Source organism: Symsagittifera roscoffensis, chromosome 1, assembly GCF_963678635.1.
Source record: "Symsagittifera roscoffensis chromosome 1, txSymRosc1.1, whole genome shotgun sequence".
Lineage (NCBI taxonomy): Eukaryota > Metazoa > Xenacoelomorpha > Acoela > Convolutidae > Symsagittifera > Symsagittifera roscoffensis.
The window spans coordinates 38,194,789-38,214,433 of NC_087062.1; the positions used below are offsets into that span (position 1 = coordinate 38,194,789).

General features: G+C 34.2%; 2 protein-coding genes across 2 annotated transcripts in view; one reads left to right on the forward strand and one right to left on the reverse strand.

Moving 5' to 3' along the window:
- Positions 1 to 19,645, forward strand: part of LOC134844082 (protein YIPF6-like) — a 509,298-nt gene that overhangs the window by 194,964 nt on the left and 294,689 nt on the right. The window lies entirely within an intron of this gene.
- LOC134844027 (cyclic nucleotide-gated cation channel alpha-3-like) overlaps positions 9,236 to 19,645 on the reverse strand; it is a gene marked incomplete at its 5' end in the record, with an annotated part of 81,970 nt that continues 71,560 nt past the window's right edge. Inside the window, 3 exon segments of the mRNA XM_063860485.1 lie at positions 9,236 to 10,360; positions 11,165 to 11,408; positions 11,738 to 11,884. Coding sequence (XP_063716555.1) covers positions 9,702 to 10,360; positions 11,165 to 11,408; positions 11,738 to 11,884 — 1,050 coding nt within the window.

Genomic DNA, 19,645 nt, shown 5'->3' on the forward strand with positions numbered 1-19,645 from the left:
TATTTTATCGCCTGAGTGACCTTATTCTGAGTTGTTTCCAGGCAAGATTTGCAGGTTGATAGGATTGGGGTCTAAATTATATCAGCATAATGGTCTCATTTTGCGTGTTGTAAAATTGTAATTTACCATTTCTGATTTTGGGTAATTTTGTTTTCATTTTTTGTTTCCGTTTTTAAATGCTGAAGCATTTTCAATTTGTTATAACAGCTTAGTCAATTTGTTTTGCTTAATTTCGTGCGCATTTTTCGGCTTTGTTATTGCTTGGTTTATTTTCTTCCGATTCGAATTTCACGATCTATTATCCTGGAATGCTATTGCTTCAAAACTAGCCTAATTCATTTTGACTTGTCTAGTTTTTTTTGACAATTTTTTTTTTTTTCTGATTTAGCTGCTTTCTGGTTGAGTATCGCAAGTGGTGCCAAGCGCAGCTTTGCTTCAGTGTATAAATGCATGGGATTTTGTTTTTTCATTTACTCTTGCGATAAGCGAGGATTTTGCAATCGGTTACTAGATTTTTTTCCCGTAAATAACTTGTTCACAGAGTGGTCAGTTTATTAGGAATGGTAAACATCAATTCTGACCAGTTCAATTCCTAGAAAATTCAAATAAAACCACCATCATTTAAATTGTAATAAGGTAAAGCCTGTTTCAGGTTGTAATTATTTTTTCTGTCGAGATTTTTTTCGAGTTCGTGATTTTAGTTTCTGTCGGTTCATTTTCTGTGTTAAGACGGATTTTTTTTTGCATTTGGGAGAGTTTTTTTGGCCTACTTGCTAAAGCATGATTTTTGTTCCAATTTGAGCAGTTTTTTACGGTAACTGAAAGTTCAGTAATTTGTAAACTAAACAAGTCTGATTTTTTTTCTTTTTTTTTCGCTTTTGTAAATGCTTCAACAATTCTAATTTAAGTTAAAACAGCTGACTCAATTTATTTTGCTTAATTTAGAATGGATGGTTTGAAAAAACTGTATGAAAATTTTATGACAACAGTTTTGTTTTCGGCTGAACAGGTCTCGACCCAAAATTTGTTGCCGCTCGATTTTTTTTGTTCGAACCAAAATTCGACCCAAAATTTTTTGTTCGACCCAAAATTTTTTGTTCGACCCAAAATTCGACCCAAAATTTTGTTGCCGCTCAATTTTTTAAGGCTGTTGAGGACTTTCATCATATACAATTAGGAATTTTTTTGTAGCTGTATTTTTAAGATACTCTTTCAAGTCATTTTTTAACTTAATTTTCCAGAAATGTTAACTGATTTTTTTTCATTCATTATCGTTTAGCGCAAAGTTTTTGCATCGAGAGTGTTGCGAAGCTCCGCTTCAGCTCAGTGAATTGTTTTTTGAAATTTATTTGAAAAGCTTGGAAAAGTTTTTCTTTTTTTTTCAAAAAAGTTTTGCAAATGCTTCTTTACCGACTTTCAGAAAAGTGAAACCGATGAAAATACCGCCCACTCCCTTGAATGCCTGCATATTCCTCCAGTCTCTTTTTATCATACTTCCCTTTGTAAACCCTTCGAAAAACTCCACTGGGGAGTTTTCCAAAAATTTGATTTTCATTTACTTTCGCTTTCGATTAGCAAGCGTTACTAAATCCGTATATTTTGTTTTCGGGTTGATTAGCATAATCTTTAAAACCACTTCTATCTTGCATCTTAATGAGTTTAAGTTTTTTATGCGTGTCTTGAATTTAGCATGCAGGTGTAGAATACGCCTGGGATGGCAAAGGTCGTGGAATCGAATCATACCAGCAAATGTTTTTTCTTCAAACTGCGAAAAACTCTTTTCAAAAAACGTCGGCAAATAGTGTATCTGCGCAAGTTTTGTCGGTTATTTGCCACGCCGTAGAATTGTTTTTTTTCTCTTAAAAATTTTATTCGGCCTTAATGATTTCGACTTACGTTTTATCGGCTTAGTGACCAAATTTGGGGTCATTTAAAAGGAAACGTAAGTCTTTTGATTCATTCTGGATCGCACAAAATACTTAGAAAAAAATGTATATGTCAAAGTTTTTGAGGACATCATTTGTATTTTTGGTTCATAGGGATTTTATTTAAGTTTTATTGGATCAGTCAGGTAATAATATAATAATAAATTGTTTATAAGTGAAATCATTCCAAGAACGGAATTACAACATATTCAGAAATCTTATACAAAAACGTCACTTGGGAGAGTATAAGACTAAAGGGAAAGAAAAACTTGAAATTGTAGTAAAACTTGCTCACAAAAGATGGAAAAGCTTTACCGTTTGATAGAAATTGAGATACAGGGTTTACCAGAACCAAAATTTCTATTAAAAAAAACGTTGTCAAAAACAACGAGAGAGGCAAAATCAGTTGAAGTATAGTTCAACTGCAAAACAGGTCTGTTATCCAGTCGCTAACAGTTTTAAAATAGTTATCTGAAAATTGATGTTTGAAATTGCTTAGTTCCCGGTTATTAAATTTTTTAAAATAATTTCTGTAAAATAAAGGAACAAAAAAGTAAACCGTTAAAGACACGAGTTCTAGCAGCAATCGAGCGCTTTGAAGCAAAGTTGCGAGTACTATTTTGGCTATTTTTCTTTTCACTGAAATTTTTTGTCACTTTTCAGTATTTACCTTTTGTACAATTTCGGATTAACATTCCCTCCGTATTTTTGCATAAAATTTCAGCATTTCAGAAGTATGTAATTTCTTAATGGTGAAAATTTTTTCTTTGTGTTTTTGGTCAGAATTTTTCTCAGTGAATGATAGGGGCCACATCACTGGCTTGCCTTTTTTCTAAAGAAATTATAATGTTTTCGAGCGTTAATTTTTCACCTATAACTATTCAAACACATTTTAAACTTATGATTTTTTCTATTTGTTGGCCATTTATTGTTCTACCTGTAGAGAGTTTAGCGGCTTAAATTTTTTACCAAAAGCCATCAGTTTAGTTTTACGTTTTAAATGTCAGTTTTTTGCTTGCTAAACAAAATTAGTTTCGTTTAAGACTTCTTGGTAATCTGGTTTAGACTATTAATTGAAGAAGCTGTTTTTATGAATGTATCATCAGCATATAGTAACATGATATTACTTTGTTGAGGGCTTGTTTTTGTTTTATATCAATCATATATAGGATGAATAAAAATGGGCCCAGTAATGATCTCTGTCGGACAGCAAAATTATTTTCTGCAACTTTTGGTTTTTCTGAAGATTTATACACAATGTTTTCTTTTTTACTAAACACGATTTCAATAAGTTAAAAGACCCTGGTCAACTCTCAAAATTTTTTTCTAGGTTTATGATTGTGCAGTGTTAGGGTGGAATGATCATTCCAGTATAACCTATTGTCCTTTATCAGCGATACAATAGCATCAAAATTGCCACGTTTTGATCTACACCCAAATTGATTTTATTTGAACATATTACTTTTATCAAAAAACTCGTTCAACCTACAGTAGATTAGCTTCTCAAAAAATTTGCCAAAAACTGGCAAGAAAGAGTTGGGTCTAAACTTTGCAGGACCTTGTTTGTTACCTTCTTTGTTTATTGGAATTACTTAATCAATTTTTAGATTTTCCGAAAAAGTCTGGCAATCGAAAAATTTTGAAAAAAAAAACGCTGTCAATAACTCAGAAAATCCAGGCTGAAGTTGTTTGGGAACAAAATAGTTAATGTAATATAGGACAAGGCTGTATTTTGGCTTCAAATTTTCAAATAAGTGTTCCATTTTTTAGTGTTTATTGGTTCCGGATAAAAAAATTTGATTGAGTGTGAAAAACTTTTTCGCTTGGCCGGAAAAATAAAAACATTTGCTGCCAGACTTCGCCAAAATTACAAAAGTAGTCAATAATATTGTTTATATTGACATTTTGCTTTTGGTCATCAGTTTTTTTATGGGAACATCATAAATCTGTGTTCTTTTTGAAACATTTTTTTTGTAATTATTTGCTTCAACTTTCACATTTTCTTGGTAAAACGCCTTCTTTTCTTTAGCTATTAACTTTTTCACTAAAGTTGAATACATTTGATTTTTATGCGCAGTTCTCTTGCAACGCATTTTTTGAACTGGTTTAGCAATCTTTTTTTGTTTGTGGGCGCCTGTTTTATTTCATTATCTATCCAGAGTTTTTGCCGCTTTGTAGAGCTACTTTTTTCGGGAATAACTAAATCAAGTTTAGCTATAAAAAAATCTCTTGTAGTTTTGAAAAAGCTTCCTTACATTTCAATAAACACACTTGACCCTTAATTTTATCGAATTCAGGTCTAACACTGTCCCTTTAATCATCGGATTTTTTTTTGGATTGCAGTTTATACCAGGGTCTAGTGGTTTGTTGTTGAATAAGATTCTCTGATTCTGTATCGATGTTTAGATCCAGTGTTACAGTGTAATGATCACTCACTGATGGGCGAAGTAATCTGGTTTGGCCTCTTCGATTGTATTAGAAGAGATCGATACTTGATTCGTTTTACAAGTTTAGCTTAAGCATCTAATATGCTTAAGAGGTCATTTTTCTCTTGTTTTCGCTCAATGTATTAATATTGAAATCACCACATAATACATGTTTTGACTGGGGGTTGTGAAAAAGACTATCCAATTGTTTATGAAGCGTGTCTAATGTTTGCGAGTTGACAGCGCTAGGTGGTATATAGACACGAAATTATGAGACTTTTGCAAAGTTTCGTCACAATTCGAATGCTCAGATTTTGAATATTTTTATCATTCATTTCTTCAGAGCTTCAAAATTGACCTTTTCTCTGACATCAATACCTACTCTGTCTCCTCTTTTTTCGAACATTCAATTAAGGTTGATATCCATATAATTGAAGTAGGCTAATTAGTTGGTTTTCCTTCAACCAAGTTTCTTTTATACATATCGTTTGCTTTGGATTTAATTGCTCAACCAATACTTCAAATTCCTGAAGCTTTTTAGGAAACAATTTTCTGTTCTGTAGTAAAAAAAAGTTGGCTGCATGAAGATTACTTAATTGTCATTGATGGGTCTTTGTTTATCCTTTCTGATAAAAAAACTTCGAACAACGGCCTATAAATCTTTTTACTTTCGCTTGGGCAGTAGTTTTATCAAACTATAAATTGAAACTGAATGTCAGTGTTACGCGCTGTATGATTGATGTTTTTTTTTCGCTTTAGACCTAGTTTTGCATTTATAGACAAGAATAATTGATGTGAAACATATACTCTTTTTTGCTGTTTCGTCGTTCTTTTACAGTATTTTTTGACGAGTAACTAAAGTAGTACTAGTAAAAAAAAACACAATCTAATCAAAATAAAGAGCTGTTAAGAGTATCATACACCTGACATTGCACCGATAAATTGTTTTAAAGAACCCGTGTTCTGACCTATTGATTGCGTAATCCCAAACCAGTCAGATCTGCTTGCGTAATCTTAAGCAGGTCCGACAGGACTTTCGAATACATTAACCGAGCACTGACTTGAAATAGCTTTGCTTTAGAGCAGTAGGAGTCAGGTCTTAGCAAAAACGAAAGAGGTTTTAAGGAATTTCTTAGAGTTTCAGTTCCTCATTGGATCGTATAAGCAGACGGTTTCAGTCCCTTAATTTGGGCAGCATTAGGTCTTTTTATTTGGGAAGATTCTGTTTGTGCAGTTGATCATCCTCTCTCGCAATTGAACATATTTTCTTTGTACAGCATTTTTCTCAGGCGCTTTCAGATCATCAACACTGTTTACTTTGACATAAATTTTGCCCTTATCGTCGGTCCTCGCCGCGACCAAAACCATGCAATTGTTGGTGATGATCTCGAGACCCATTTGCTTAGCAGCTGCTTCATTTTTTGCTTCTGTTTCGGGCAGGGACTCGTGTAAGTAAATCCCTTTTTTGCTTACTCGATTAGAATTCTTGCGTGAAATTCGCCGCCTGCTATTCCATTTTACAGGCTTATCATCAGATAACACAAACTTGCAAATAAAACTCGGCTCAAAGTCCTTAAGCTCCCTAGGCAGAAAGTGGTACGCTTTTATTCCTATTTTAATTTAAATTCCGTAAATTTTTTGAAAAACTGCAAAGCCTCGATAGTAATGTCCTGTGCTCTTCTCGCCTCGAAGAGAGGGTTGGCACTGAAAATACTGTCCTTGAGTGAGTATCTTTCTTGCGCTCTCATTTTCTCTTCCGTGTCCTTTTGACTTTTTTTCCGAAAATTTGATTGGAATTTGTTGGTCACCCGTTAATTTTTTCAAGTCCCTACCCTCTTTTTCAATTAGGCTCATTTTTTGGTCTGCTATTTTTTACTCATGGAATATGACGTTTCAACTGTCTCCAAACTTCCATCAAGAAAATCGTCCTCAGTATCCATTTAAATGATAATAGAATGATATTTCAGTAATAAATGCTTAATAATTGAGATCAAACACTTTCAAGCTAGTTGAATGCTTTTTTAAAAATGGCAGTAGGAATTTCAGTTCAATTTGTTGAAGCTAAAATCAATTAAGGTCAGCCGACTGTTTTTCAGACAATTTTTGTCATCGCAATTCTTGACAGCGGTTTAGCAGTCTAAATTTTTTCTAGTGAGCAGGAAGGTCAAAAATCAATCTAATAATTTTATCACAACAGTTAGGCTAACAGTTGCCGTTTGTTAACTATCTTTTGAATTTTCATTAATATCCGTCGCCTGTGCTTCTGGATTTGTTTTCCTCACAGAGAAATTGATTCCAGACAACTGTTTGAATTTTTTTATGATGTGGTTTTTTGAAGTTTTTTCATTTGTTTTGGACTGAAATGTTAATTTCCTCAGAAAAATCAAATATCGCAAGTCGCCTCCTCAAAAAAATCCAAAGTCTGAACATTTGAGTTCTATGGAAAGAACGAGAAATGTATCCTGCTTCAGGAGCTAGATTCACACTTTTTACCAAAAATCTATTATCCGCTGAAAAGTCATATTTGTGACTTTTTGACCGTTTTTCTTGAAGTTTTTTGAGTTTTCTTGAAAACTTATGTAACAAGTATGAGATAGTGGATTCAATGAAGAAAGTTGTCCGTGAGAAATCTCACATTTTTTTAACTCATATTTTTCTCACTTCAAGTTGAATCCTCAAAAAAATCATTTTTGTGATTGTTTGACCGTTTTTCTTTAACTTTTTAAAGTTTTCTCGAAAACTATCCTGTGAAATATGAGTTTTTGTCTTTAATCTGATATGCAGGTTGAGTGAATCTTTTCTGCATATGCGGCTGTGCCCAAATTTCTTTACCCGAAAAAGGCTGTTTTGCTGCCAATTATTGCCAGCAATTATGTTTTCTTCGCTTTATCAGTGGCGAGTGTGTCGGTTCTTTCATGCGCAGTTGTGTTTGACAGTCGACTTAAAAATCAATCACTTTATTTCGAATCCAGGCGATGGCGTTTTTATTTAGAAAAAACTGCACCCACATTCTTATAGCAAAAATTTATGGCCTTCACACAAGTCAAAGTTTTTGGAACCTTGTTGACTTTACTCAAAACTACCGTGTGAATTCTCAGGTTGAGCGTTCAACCGAGAAACACGTTTTTGCCACTCTTTTCTACTCTAGCGGCCATGATCTGCTTAATGCAGAAAAAGTGTGAAAGCTTTCTAAAAGTTTTCTAGAAATTTTTAGTTTTCTTTTTAACTACCCTACAAATCTGAGATGAAAATTTAAATTGAAAGAGCCAATGGCAAGAAGTTTTCCTGCAGATTATTTTGGAGAAAAAACTATGGTTTTTGGGAAAGGTCCTATTTTTGAAATTATTCTTTTCATAACGCATCAGTATTACAAGTTCTAAAAGTATCAAACACGTACCTCCAGCTTTAGCTGGGCCATTAGTTAATTTTATCGAGACTTTCTGAATTTCATCTCGTATTAGTAATATTTTTCATTTTTTTCCTGTTATAATTCTTACGTTCGGTTTTATCGAAACGTAAAAACTCTTTACGGTACCCTCCTAAATCTGATATTAAGGATCAGTGGATGGAATGGATTGTGGAAAGCTCCTCTGCTTAAGCGTCCAAATCAATAATTCTACACAAAATTGGCCCTTGGAAAATGTTTTTGAATTTTTACCGTTTCTAAAACTTTTTGATTTTTCACAAAAATTACTCTCCCAAATCTAAGACTTTGATTTCAGGCTGTTGAAAGCTGCTGCACAAGTGGCTACGCCCAATTTTTTTCAACACAAGTTAAATGTCATCTGAGAAATCAAATGCTTACTACTGTCCCAAGTCAAAAACTACCGTCCCAAGTTAGAAAGAATGGAAAGAACGGGAAAGCTCTCCTGCTTTAGTTGCTTTACTAAAAAAATTTCATCAGTGGAAAAGTCATATTTGTGACTTTTAACCGTTTCTTTTTAAGTTTTTTTTACTTTTCTTGAAAACTAACCTCAAATTTAACCTCAGATGGTCGATTCAATGAAAATAGTGGTTAGTGGGAAGCTCCCCGCATAGAAGAACAGTAATGGTCCTCGTAAAAGTCAATAATTTGAGTTTTGAAAATTTTTTCAAGCTTTTTTTTGCAAACTTATCTTCCAAATCAAAATTTTTTTGAATCTAATTAAGAACTACTCTGCCGAATCTAATAACAGGGGAGTAATCAGGGCAACAGTTTATGGGAAGCACCTGTGCACTCGCGGTTACGCCCTAAATTTTGCAACAAAAGTTATCAGTCCTTGAGAAAGTTCTGATTTCTCAAAAAATTTCACTCTTATTTTATTGAAGAAACATCTAAGGTTTTGGGTGAAGCCCAATTTTCGAAATTACCAATTTCACCACGCTTCAGTAGAACAAATTCAAACAGGTACCTCTAGTTTATGAATTTATAGTCTATGAATCTGTAGTTTAAATGAACTGAACGTGTTTTGAAGAGTTAAAGAACGAAGTGTTTTATCGCTATTTTAGAACTTGTGAATTTCAGTGGTTTTTCAGAAAAAAGTCAAAAGTCCAGTTTGATTTTTCTCGGTTAGACTATTGATCTCATCATTACTTTCAGTGTCTATAATAGATCCTACTTGCCTGTCTTTCAATTTTCACAAGTGCCTCAGAAAAAGCTTTGAGGAGATTGAGTGAGAAAACTTACTAGAGATCAAGTTCAACAACAACAACAGTGAGTTTCAAAAAGTGGGATTTTATCATTCAGACACTTCGTTGTCATCCCAATTCATTTTTTCAATTTTTGTTACATAATTTAGGCTATTATTACTTAAACTTTGATGTGTAAGTGAAAGCACTTTTCGTTCTTGTGGATTTTTTCCTGTTCCGATTGCTAGATTGAGGCGGTCCTTTGGCTTCGGGTGTGCTCTATCTTTTAGATTTTTAGCTCTTAGGTAAAATCAAGTACCACAATTAAACTTCAGATGGTTCGAGAGATATATAGCATTAAAGGGCGCTCAGTGGTTTTGATTTTTAGTCTAGGTCGTTTGGTCTTATCTTACGATTGTCAGAAGTTTTCATGGCAACCTGGATTCACGTTTCATTCACTGACAATCATTTTCATCAATTAATGTTGAAAAAATATTCTTATGTTAATATTACAAACTATTCAATAAAACACAACGCGAACGCTGGCGCTTTTCAACACAACAAATGAGACTCAGCTTTGATATAAGAGGTTATACATAAAAATAGTTTCGGTCAAAATATTCGACAAGACATATAAAATTTCATCGATGAATCCGCACTTTCTTTTTGAAAGGTTTTAGTAGATTAAAAAAGTAGAATTACGTCGAATACTTAAGCTATGTGCATAAGAGTTAAGACTGAATTAATCAGAGCGAGTGTTTAAAACAATTTCAGAGTCACTGCCCGTTGCTATATTTGAGAAATCAGGCTGATGGTTTTCTTCTTCGTTTTCTTCGCTACCATTACGTACTAAGCTGCCTAAACTAACACTTCCTATTCTCATACGAACTCCAGTTGGTTGTCTTTCTTTATCTTCGTCGTCTTCTTCGTTGACCGATAGCGATCCACATTTGTCGTCCACTCGTGTTTTGGCGCTAGTGTTGTCTTCAAAGGTCATGTGACCTTCGGATGCTCGGCGACACTCACAGTTTGTCGGAGTGCGATCACGTGACATCGTGGGTGGAGCCCAAATCTCAGTGTTTTCTAACATGACCGACAAACGGCGAACCATCTTTCGGGTTTCCTCGTTGGCCATCTCAGCGATTTCCTGGAAATCGTCGGTTGAAAGCGCGATTCCGTAGGCGGTATCTTGATGCTTGAGTCGGCTCTTTGTCTCTAACACATTGGTCCGTTTGCCCAACTGGGCCAGTCGCTCGCGCGCGACCATCTCGAGCTGACATCGCATCTGGGGGAACTCAGTGAGCACTTCGTTGAAGTCCTCCACCTCGAGTGAGTAGAGGTTGCAGTAGCTCTCGGCGCGAATGCTGGCTGTGCGTTTTATTTTAGCTAACAGACAGATTTCTAAAACAAAGTTTGAACTCAGTCTTCACAATTCTGGCTATGTTTTTTTGAAAAAGTTTAAACAAAAATTGGAGCAGTTCATTGGTTTCATTAAAAACATATTTCCATTATTTAAAAAAACTTTACTTTTGAACCAATGAAACCAGCTCTAAGTCTCTCTTTTCGCATTTAATTTTTCGCCTTCTTTTTGCTTGATGAGAAGTAAAAAAAAAGTCTTAGAAAGCTGAATTTTGAAGAAAGCATAAATTTATTTCGAAGAAAGCATAAATAAAACGCTTTTATTACGCTTGGGACTAGCAAGATTTATCCAATAAATAAAATTAAATACTATGTCATTTTTACGCTGGCTATTGTCGTTTTTGACATTTTATCCTCCAAATGAACTTTCTAAAATATAATTTTTTTTCAAAAAGTTTGACTAATTTTCCTTAAAAATGCAGGGCTGATATCCCGAGCGTTAAATCAAGCTAGAAACTGGCAAAAAATGCAAACTTAACGACAATTAAAGCGCATTTAGCAACCTTTTAATGAAATTTATGCTCAGAAAATTGGCGAAAATAGGAGAGAAAAAAATCCAGTTTGAGGCTCAATTAAACAAAAATGGTCCGTTTTCACCAGTGCCATAATATTATAAAGCATTTCCTTGTAAAAGTGTCCCAATTATATAATAAAAATTTTCATTTCATTTTTTCATAATTTAGGGGGGTATAATCGAAAAGACCCGTCGCTTTTTCTGCGGTGCTTGTGATGTATTGCAAGTGATGCGAAGCTCTGCTTCACCTCCGAGCAAAAATTGCAACTCACCTCCAAAGTAAGACCCATCAAATAACTGAGCCACACATGATCCATTGTTAGTGACCACGTCCACTGTGCCCTGCTGGATGAAGAACATTTTGGTCCCGATTGTGCCCTCCATGATTACGTAATCGCCCGGCTGGTATACCTCGTGCTTCAACTTGGCTACTACTCCCGAGACAAAGAGCGGGTCAGCTCCTTGGAAGAAGGGAACTACATTCACTAGTTCACGGCAGTTATAGTTCAAAATCTCCTAAAACAGCAACAATTTTTGGATTGAACATGTAACAAAATGGAGAAACAAAAAAACAATCAAAAGTTTAAGGGTAAAACCGCGATTTTCAGAGCGCGATTGGGCTATTATATTCCCATCTTGCACAATGAAAAGCTCACGAACAACATGTTAGGAAAAATTATTAGTTTCTAGAAATAAATTGATGTTCAATTTGAAGTGCTGAAGCTAACTTTTTGAAATTGTTTTGAGCAATGAGTCCTGCTCTTTTTCACTTTTCCGTGGCAACTTGCCTGATAATTTGCATAAGTTTTGCTGGAAAATCTTGCTTTTTTCAGTTCCTTGCTTACCTCTCGAAGACAGTCGTTCATCTCGTCCAGGATGACATCTTCATCGAACATCTTGCCCTTGAACTTATACTCGTAGTACTCGTGCACTCTCACTTGCAGGTCAGGTGGCAATTTCCTATGCGCCATGTATTCTTCCACTTGTTTGATCTGAAGTGAGCAAAAGATATCATTGTTAAAATGTCACGAAGTTATCGTGCGAACATAAACAACGTCTTCGCATTTCAACTTCATGGTGATTTCCCGCAATGTAATGGTGAGATCTTGAATTTCTTAATTTGCAAAATTTTTTGTAAATTTACTATTTATGAAACTACTTGAAACAACTTCAAACCATTCTCGTCAGGGGTGTTCAAAAAACAATTGAGTTGAAATTAATTTCATTTATTTCGGTAAATAACGGAATCTCCAGAGTTCAATTAGTTCGATAATTGGATTTAGAAAGCTCAGTTATTGCAATTAATTTTGTGTTAAAATAACAAAAACTGTCTTTTTCTACTCGCTGTCCAGTAGGTATCCTGAAAAGGTGACCGCAATCAATCGAAGTTTTTTATTGGCAGAATGTTTGATCGGTTTTTGTTGAAATTACGCTTTTTAGAGCGAATATCGGAAACAATTGTGTTATCACCCCTGCGATAAGCAAGGGTATTGCAACCGGGTACTTTTTTCCCGTAAACAACTTTGTCCACAGGACTCATCTGGACATCTGGACTCATAATGTCTTCAAGTTTCTCAGCGTCCCGGGTAACTTAGCCAGGAGGTAACGAATATGCTGAGGACAGCAAAGGTCATGGGTTCGACTTTTTTTTTAAAACGGTAAATTTTCTGTTTCAAATAAAATTGTCGGCCAATTATTTGTCTGCTTATCTGTTTTCGGCTTAGTTGTCACATCATGGAATTGATTTTTTTCTGCGCGCACTTTTTTTAGTTTTGTTTTTAGTGTTTGATTTACGCCTACATTTCCAATATTTACATACCCTGACTTCGTATTTCCTAAAAAAGTTCCTTGGCCAAAACTAATTCGGCCTATTTTTCATCGGAATTATGACCTATTTGTTGACTGTTTCAAGTTCAAGATAAACACAACTTTAGCACTCCCTCAGCGCACTTTTCAAGTTGGTTGTATCTTTACCAATTGGTTTGCTGAAATTTCTTTATTTCGTTTTGGATTTTTTTTTTCTTTATGCAAAAAATTAAAATTTTCTCAGAGACTTCTGATTTGAAAAAAAGGGTATCAATTAAAGCGGTATCAAGAAAAACCACTTACTCCCCTGTGTGCATGCAAACTCCCCTAGTAACTTTTTTACTTAATCCCACTGTCCACAGCCTTCAAAAAAGTGTGGCTGATTATATTACCCATATTTTTGATTTTTTCGTTTTCTCAAAAACTGTTTCCTCTCAAAAATGAGTTTTTGGTTTCAATAAATTCAACTATTTTAAAAAATTTCACTCTATAAGTGTCTATAACCAAATACCAAACTATTTTTGCAAGTAAAGTTATGGCCATCGGAATAGTCAAATTTTCCATTTTTGATCGTCTTGTGATTCTTTTCGACTATTATCGAAAACTAACCTCTCAAAAATAATATTTTGGGTTCAAGGAGATAAAGCGTAGTGGTAAGTTCTTCTGCATTAGCGGAAAATAACAAAAAAACTACACAAGAATTTATCACCCTCTGAAAATTTAAATTTTTGATTTTTTGACTGACCGTTTTTTTTAAATTTTTTGAAAAATCTCCAAAACAACTCTGCCATAACCGTGATTTTGGGTTCAATTCTCAAAACGGGTTTCCGGAAGCTCGTTTGCTTATGCGAAAACGCCCATTTTTTGACTACAAATGTTTTGGCCCTCGGAAAAATTAAAATTTTGATTTTGTGACCGTTTTTTTTAAAGTTTTGACTGATCTCGAAAACTACCCTACCAAATTTAGGATTTTGGGTTCAATCGAAATTAGGCGTTGCGTGATTTTTTTTGCATAACGTTTCTGCATAACTTTTTTACGCAAAAAGCTATGAGTCTCGGAATTATCCTGCCAACTATCCTGCCAAATCTGATTTTATAAGTTTAATCGAAAGAACGGGTTGTTAAAAGCCTACTTTTATAATTGGCTATGTCAGTTTCTCGGAAAAATAGTTATGATTTTCAAACAAGTCAAAGTTATGAATCTTTAACAGCTTTTTTGGAAACTTTTGCAGACAATTTTTATGGATTTTGGAAAGTTTTTTGAACGTTTTTTAGAACTTTCGATCGATTTTTGGAAACTTTTTGAAGTTTCTTATAGTTTACATAATCAAATCTGAGATGAAAATTTCCATTAAAAGAACGGGTTGCAATAAATGTTTCTGCAGAAGTAGCAATTCTTTAATTTTTTTTAAGAGACATTTATCTCCTTGGGAAAATTGATTATCTCAAAACTTTTTTTATTTTAGTAGAGAAACAACTAAGGTTCTAGGCAAAGTCCAATTTTTAAAATCACACTTTTCATGCCGCATCATTTTAGCGAACTCGTTCAATATCAAACTTTTACCTCCAGCTTTAGCTGGGCTCGTAGTTGTTTTTTATCGAGACATACCAAAATTTTGGTTGACCTAGTTTTGTTCAACATCTAAAATTTGTTATGAATTTTTTACGTTTGTGTTGTATTGCAAGTGGTGCGAAGCGTCGCTTCGTCTCTGTCTCTGAAGTTGCTCACAAAATAAATGGAAGATAAGTAAGTACACTGACTAAGACTAATGCCGTGAATCGAAACAAAACTAGATGCTTGAGCTTAATGATTATGATTTTTCGTTTCTCAGAGCTTTCCGGTCCCTAAAAAACTTCCGGGTTGTCATTCTTGTCATTAGCAAAAGTATTGCAATATCTGTTACTACGTATTTTCCCCCGTAAATAACTTTGTTCAAAAATTCGTTCGAGAAAATGCCATGAAACAAGTACGTGTTTCAACTTTTTTATATACTGAGATGAGTTTGCTGGTGGACACCTTGGGCTAATTTCAACCCGTTATGGTGGCCCATAGTGCGAGAATTTGGATTGACAAGATGTTCGTCTCGAAAGAGCGGTATCTGAACACGTCTTTCATGATTCCAACTTTAGATATTGTCGAATGTTTTTGGCAGCTTCGATTACGCGTATCCAACTATCGCGAAAACCTCTTTCGATGAACTAATGCAATTTTTGTTAACAATAATCACCGGTTTTTGACGTCGTAAAAACATGCCATAAGTTCTGTGAAATGAGAATACTTGCAATTCGATATATTTTTTCACATGCAAGTGACTTGTAAGAGGAAGCTAGACTTTTTTCGCAAACAACTTTTCTTACAAATTTGTTTAAAAAAATAATATTGCTATATTATGAAACCTCTGTAATTTCCTAGACTTTCCTATTTGACCCAGTGGTTAAGCGCGCACCTTGGGAGCCTGAAGCATGTGGTTCGAACTACGGTTGAACGTTGTTTTTATTGCAGGAATTTTATTGCAGAAGCTGAGTTATCGTTTTTCTGTATTTTTTGCCGGCTTAACTTTCAAAGCATGGAATTTGCTTGAAATTTCAAGATTTTGTAAACTTTCTGTTTCAATACTTATTCTTTTGGTTGAAAGTTTTTGGACTTAATTGCTTCTAGCGTATCTTATATCGGCTTAGTTGCTCCATAAACGGTCGCTTCAAAGTTAAAAAAAAATTTTTAAGTGTTTTTGTGCTTATCGAGACGTAACAACTTTTTATAGCACAGAATTTTCTTGGACACCTTTTTTTGGCTCATTGGACGTCCACCGCGGTACTTTCCGCCTAACCGCTTGTCAAGCTTGTCTTTAACGCTGATTTTCGACTTAGTTTCCTCAAATTGAACACATCGTTCTTTTTTTTCTACGTGTGCGTTTATCACAATTTTTGCGGAGCTCGGAATCACCTCTGTGTTCATTTTAACTTTTAAACTAATTTTTGAACAACCCTGGCTCTCTTTTTTGGTTCTAAGAAAAGGTTTGGTTTCCTCAAAGTTCGAATTTGCTCATGCCATGTCTTGTGCTGCGGTAGGGGCAACCAACCCGCACCATTCACATAAAAATACATGATACTCAAAATGAATAGCAAACGCTAAGTGGTTCTACAATCGACAATATTTTTTAAAAATTCAATGACAATTTATATAAACCAATCCGTTTCTTTCTTGTTTTCACCAGATGTTAAAGATAAATAGAAAATGTTGCAGTTTATAGAAATTTAGCTGCACGTAAAAAACAAGAAGCAAAAGTCACTGAATATGTTTTTTTGTCCGTCGTTTGAGACTATTCAATTTATAGTGGTCTTTGTTTCGCAGTCCATCTTGGATTATTGATGCTTGAAAAAATCAAAATTTATTCAAAATTAGCCGTGAAAGAGCTCCAATTAGTTTCTTCTTGAGTTCTGAAGATGGATTTTTCCTGCCTTAATGGCGTTTACGCAGTCTGTCACCATACTTGGTTTCTTTACTGTAAAAAGCATGAAAAAATCACTAAGCATCGTCGTAAATTAGGACTATGAGTTAGACATTGAAGATCCTGATGCAATTTTGATACCGAAGAAATGGAAAGGGATCGACCCATTTTGAACTGTTAGATTGTGAGTTTATTGATGTGTTATCTTTTGTTTCCGCTGAAGTTCGCCTTTGAAATAAAGTCCGTCAAACTTACCTATGAAATCTGATATCTTGTTAGATAATTGAATGGTTTTAACTCATTACCGGTGCTACAAATTCAACACCGGTGGTCGACTACGGTTTTAAATCACCCATTACAGCTCAGAGAAAAATAAATTGAACATGAAAACATACCAGAGGCCTTCAGAATATGCAGTTATTTAAAGATTTCATAGTTTTAATGCGGTTACTATGCGCCTTTTTGATTGCACAAGTTTCCTTTTTCTTTGCTTTTTCTCAGCGAATAAGCATTGTAATGAGCTACAGAAATAGGGCATAATTGCCCATATTTTTGTATTTAATCAAAACAGTTAAGTAATAGGAGAAGATGGTTACGATTAAGAAATTTCATAATGTTTTTGTCATTTAGTATTGGCTTATGAGGCACGAAAACGCTCCCCTTCTTCAGCTCAAATGTTTTTTTTTCAGAAAAAGGTACCCTTCTTCTCGGTAAAAACTGAAAAAAGGCTAGTACAGTCCTATCAATGTAAGCGAAACCTGATCGATATATCGAAAAGTTTTGAGCTCTGCCAAACTAGCACAAGAATGAGCACTCTTAGCAAAACTTTCTGCGCTCTGTGGACAGACAATACATTTTTTTAAAAAAAGTGCGCTTTGAGTTCTTTGTAGAGTGTTTAGACTAAAAAAAGCGCATTAGAAAAGTTTCGCTTTGTAGTTAACTAAAAATGAATCTTGTGAACTAGAGCCAAAGAGGGACCATTTGGAAGAATATGACAGCTTGAATCGAACAAGAATTTTTTCAATTTCAAAATACAGTCACGGGACATAGAAGCTGCTTGAAATGAATGAACTTGAAATGAACGAACAAAACAAATGAACAAAAATTTCTTCATTTTTTTGCAACGGATGGAATGATCGAAAATGTCCTTTTTTCCGTTTTACCATTTCTTTTCTGTAAATACTTCATTACGCGGCCAAACTGTGCGCTGGATAAGCGCACAATTTATTGTTTGTATGTCTCTGTAATCTGCTAAAAGAAGAACAAAGGGAGCGTCTTTGTTGCAGCATCCGCTTACAATTCACAAAAATGCAGGTTGGCCTGGTAATGCTATGGCTAAATTTTTGGAGTTATAAAAAACGTTTCATGGCTTTGTTTGACCATATGATCAAAAAATATCAAAACAATTGGTTCTGGCCCTCTAAAATTTTTCGTAAACAGCTCAAAGAGTTTGAATTTTCAATTCTCAAAGTATTCGTTGGAATGCCAAGGATCATAGCAAGATCTTTTGAAAAACTGTAGTAAACGTAGGAATGTTCTAAAAATAATAATCAACCACAAAAAATAGTCTATTTCTATGCAGAATGTTCCGACCATAGTCTTAAAAAAAAAAAATGTTTTTCAAATTAGTATCTTTTCTTTCTGCGTGGTTTAATAAAAGATTCTGAATGAAAAACTACAAGAAAACCCTACGAATATTTGACAATCATAGTAAAATAGGCAAACTGAACAACAATTTTTGCAGAAGTATGATAAGAAAAACAAACAAATTGTTATGAAAATTAAAAAAATCACAAACTTTATATTTTTTTGCAGAATTTTTTTTAATTTTCAAATTTTTGTTTCCCAAATTTTTACTGAAAAAAACCAAAACATTAATTTACCCCACCAAAACTAAGTTTTTGCGGCTGAACTTTAAAGCCTGCTCACTTGCCTTTATTCACTCAAAATAGGACAAAAAATGAAAAATTTCAAACTAGTTTTTCTCAACACTCGGAAATTTTGTACAATTATTTAGTGTCTTTGGAATCACGACTGAAAGGCTGTAATGAGTTATATTACTCGCTCCATACCGATGATTATTCGTGACACCTGATTTTGTGTTGAAAACATAAAAACTAAAACACACCTGAATGCGAAGTTTTACCCATTTTTTAAATAGTCGGAACAAAAGTTCAATTTTTTTTGTAATTTATCAATTAGGTTTATGGATTGTCTCGAAAGTTTTGAATAAAATAATACCCCTTCTATTTTTATGTTCTATGATTGTTTCATTTTGTTTATGGATCTGACTAATTTTTCCGGGAGCGAGAACACTTTTTCTGACGCCCTAAAGATTAAATGACTGAACGAAATCTTCTTTGAAGTTTTTCTTATGTGTATTTATTGGCTACATGCCAATAAACCGTCTATTCCACAATTGTCGAATTTTCAGCAAAGAATTTCAAGTGGTTACAGAGAAGAATTAGAAGTAACAAGAAGAGTTTTTTGATAATTTCATCGGATTTAAACTAAAACTTGCAACCGCTATTTTCTGTGTCGCTAGCATTTGATGTTTATGGCTTTACTTGTGGGAAGTTTTTTGGTTAAATTGCGGTAGACTTGGTTTATTCATTTCCAGATTTGTACTCTATATTGGACTGTACTTTTTTCTGTGGCCTAGAACTTGAACAAATTCTTCTAAAATCAAAAATTCAAATTCCTTGTGCTGCTTACGAGGGTTTTACGGGAGCAAGAACACTTTTCTGACGCCCCAAAAATAAAATAACCAAACGAATTCTTGTTTTATTTTTTCTACAATTATTTATTGGTTGTATGCCAATAAACCGTTTTATTCATCAATTAATGAAATTTCAGCATCGATTTTCAAGTAGTAACAGAGAAGAGTTACAGGTAACATGAATAGTTTTTTTAAATTTCATCGGTTCAAAACTAAAACTTACAACCGCTACTTCCCGTGTCGCAGAATACATTCGATGCTTATGGCGTCACTTGTGGGAAGTTTTTTTTGCTTAAATGCGGAAGACTTGGTTCTTTGGTTTCCATGATTTGAACTCTTTGTTGGATTGTACTTTTTTCTATGGCCTAAATTAGTTTTTGACTAAATAACGCTTCTTCAATATTACTTGCATGCAAACCCATGCTCATAAAATTTTAGTGCCGATGTTACAAATGACGATGAGTTTTGCAAAAAAGCTTTCCTACCGTTTAACTAGTCATTTTACCTCCGTAAGTTTACAAACAATGTCATTCAAGGCGTTGCTAATTTCACCGATTTTTTTAAAACTAAATTTAAACACAATAAATAAAATTGCACTGAAACATACTATATGTCGAGTCGGACACCCAATAGCTATGCTTCAGCCGGCTCAGAGCTCGAAATGATATGTATCACAGAATTTCTGTTTGCCAAAAAAACCTTAAAGGAAATATATAAGTTTTTTAAATTTTAGCCGGCAAAACAACTCGGTTTGTTTCGACTTTTGTTTGCAAGCTCTA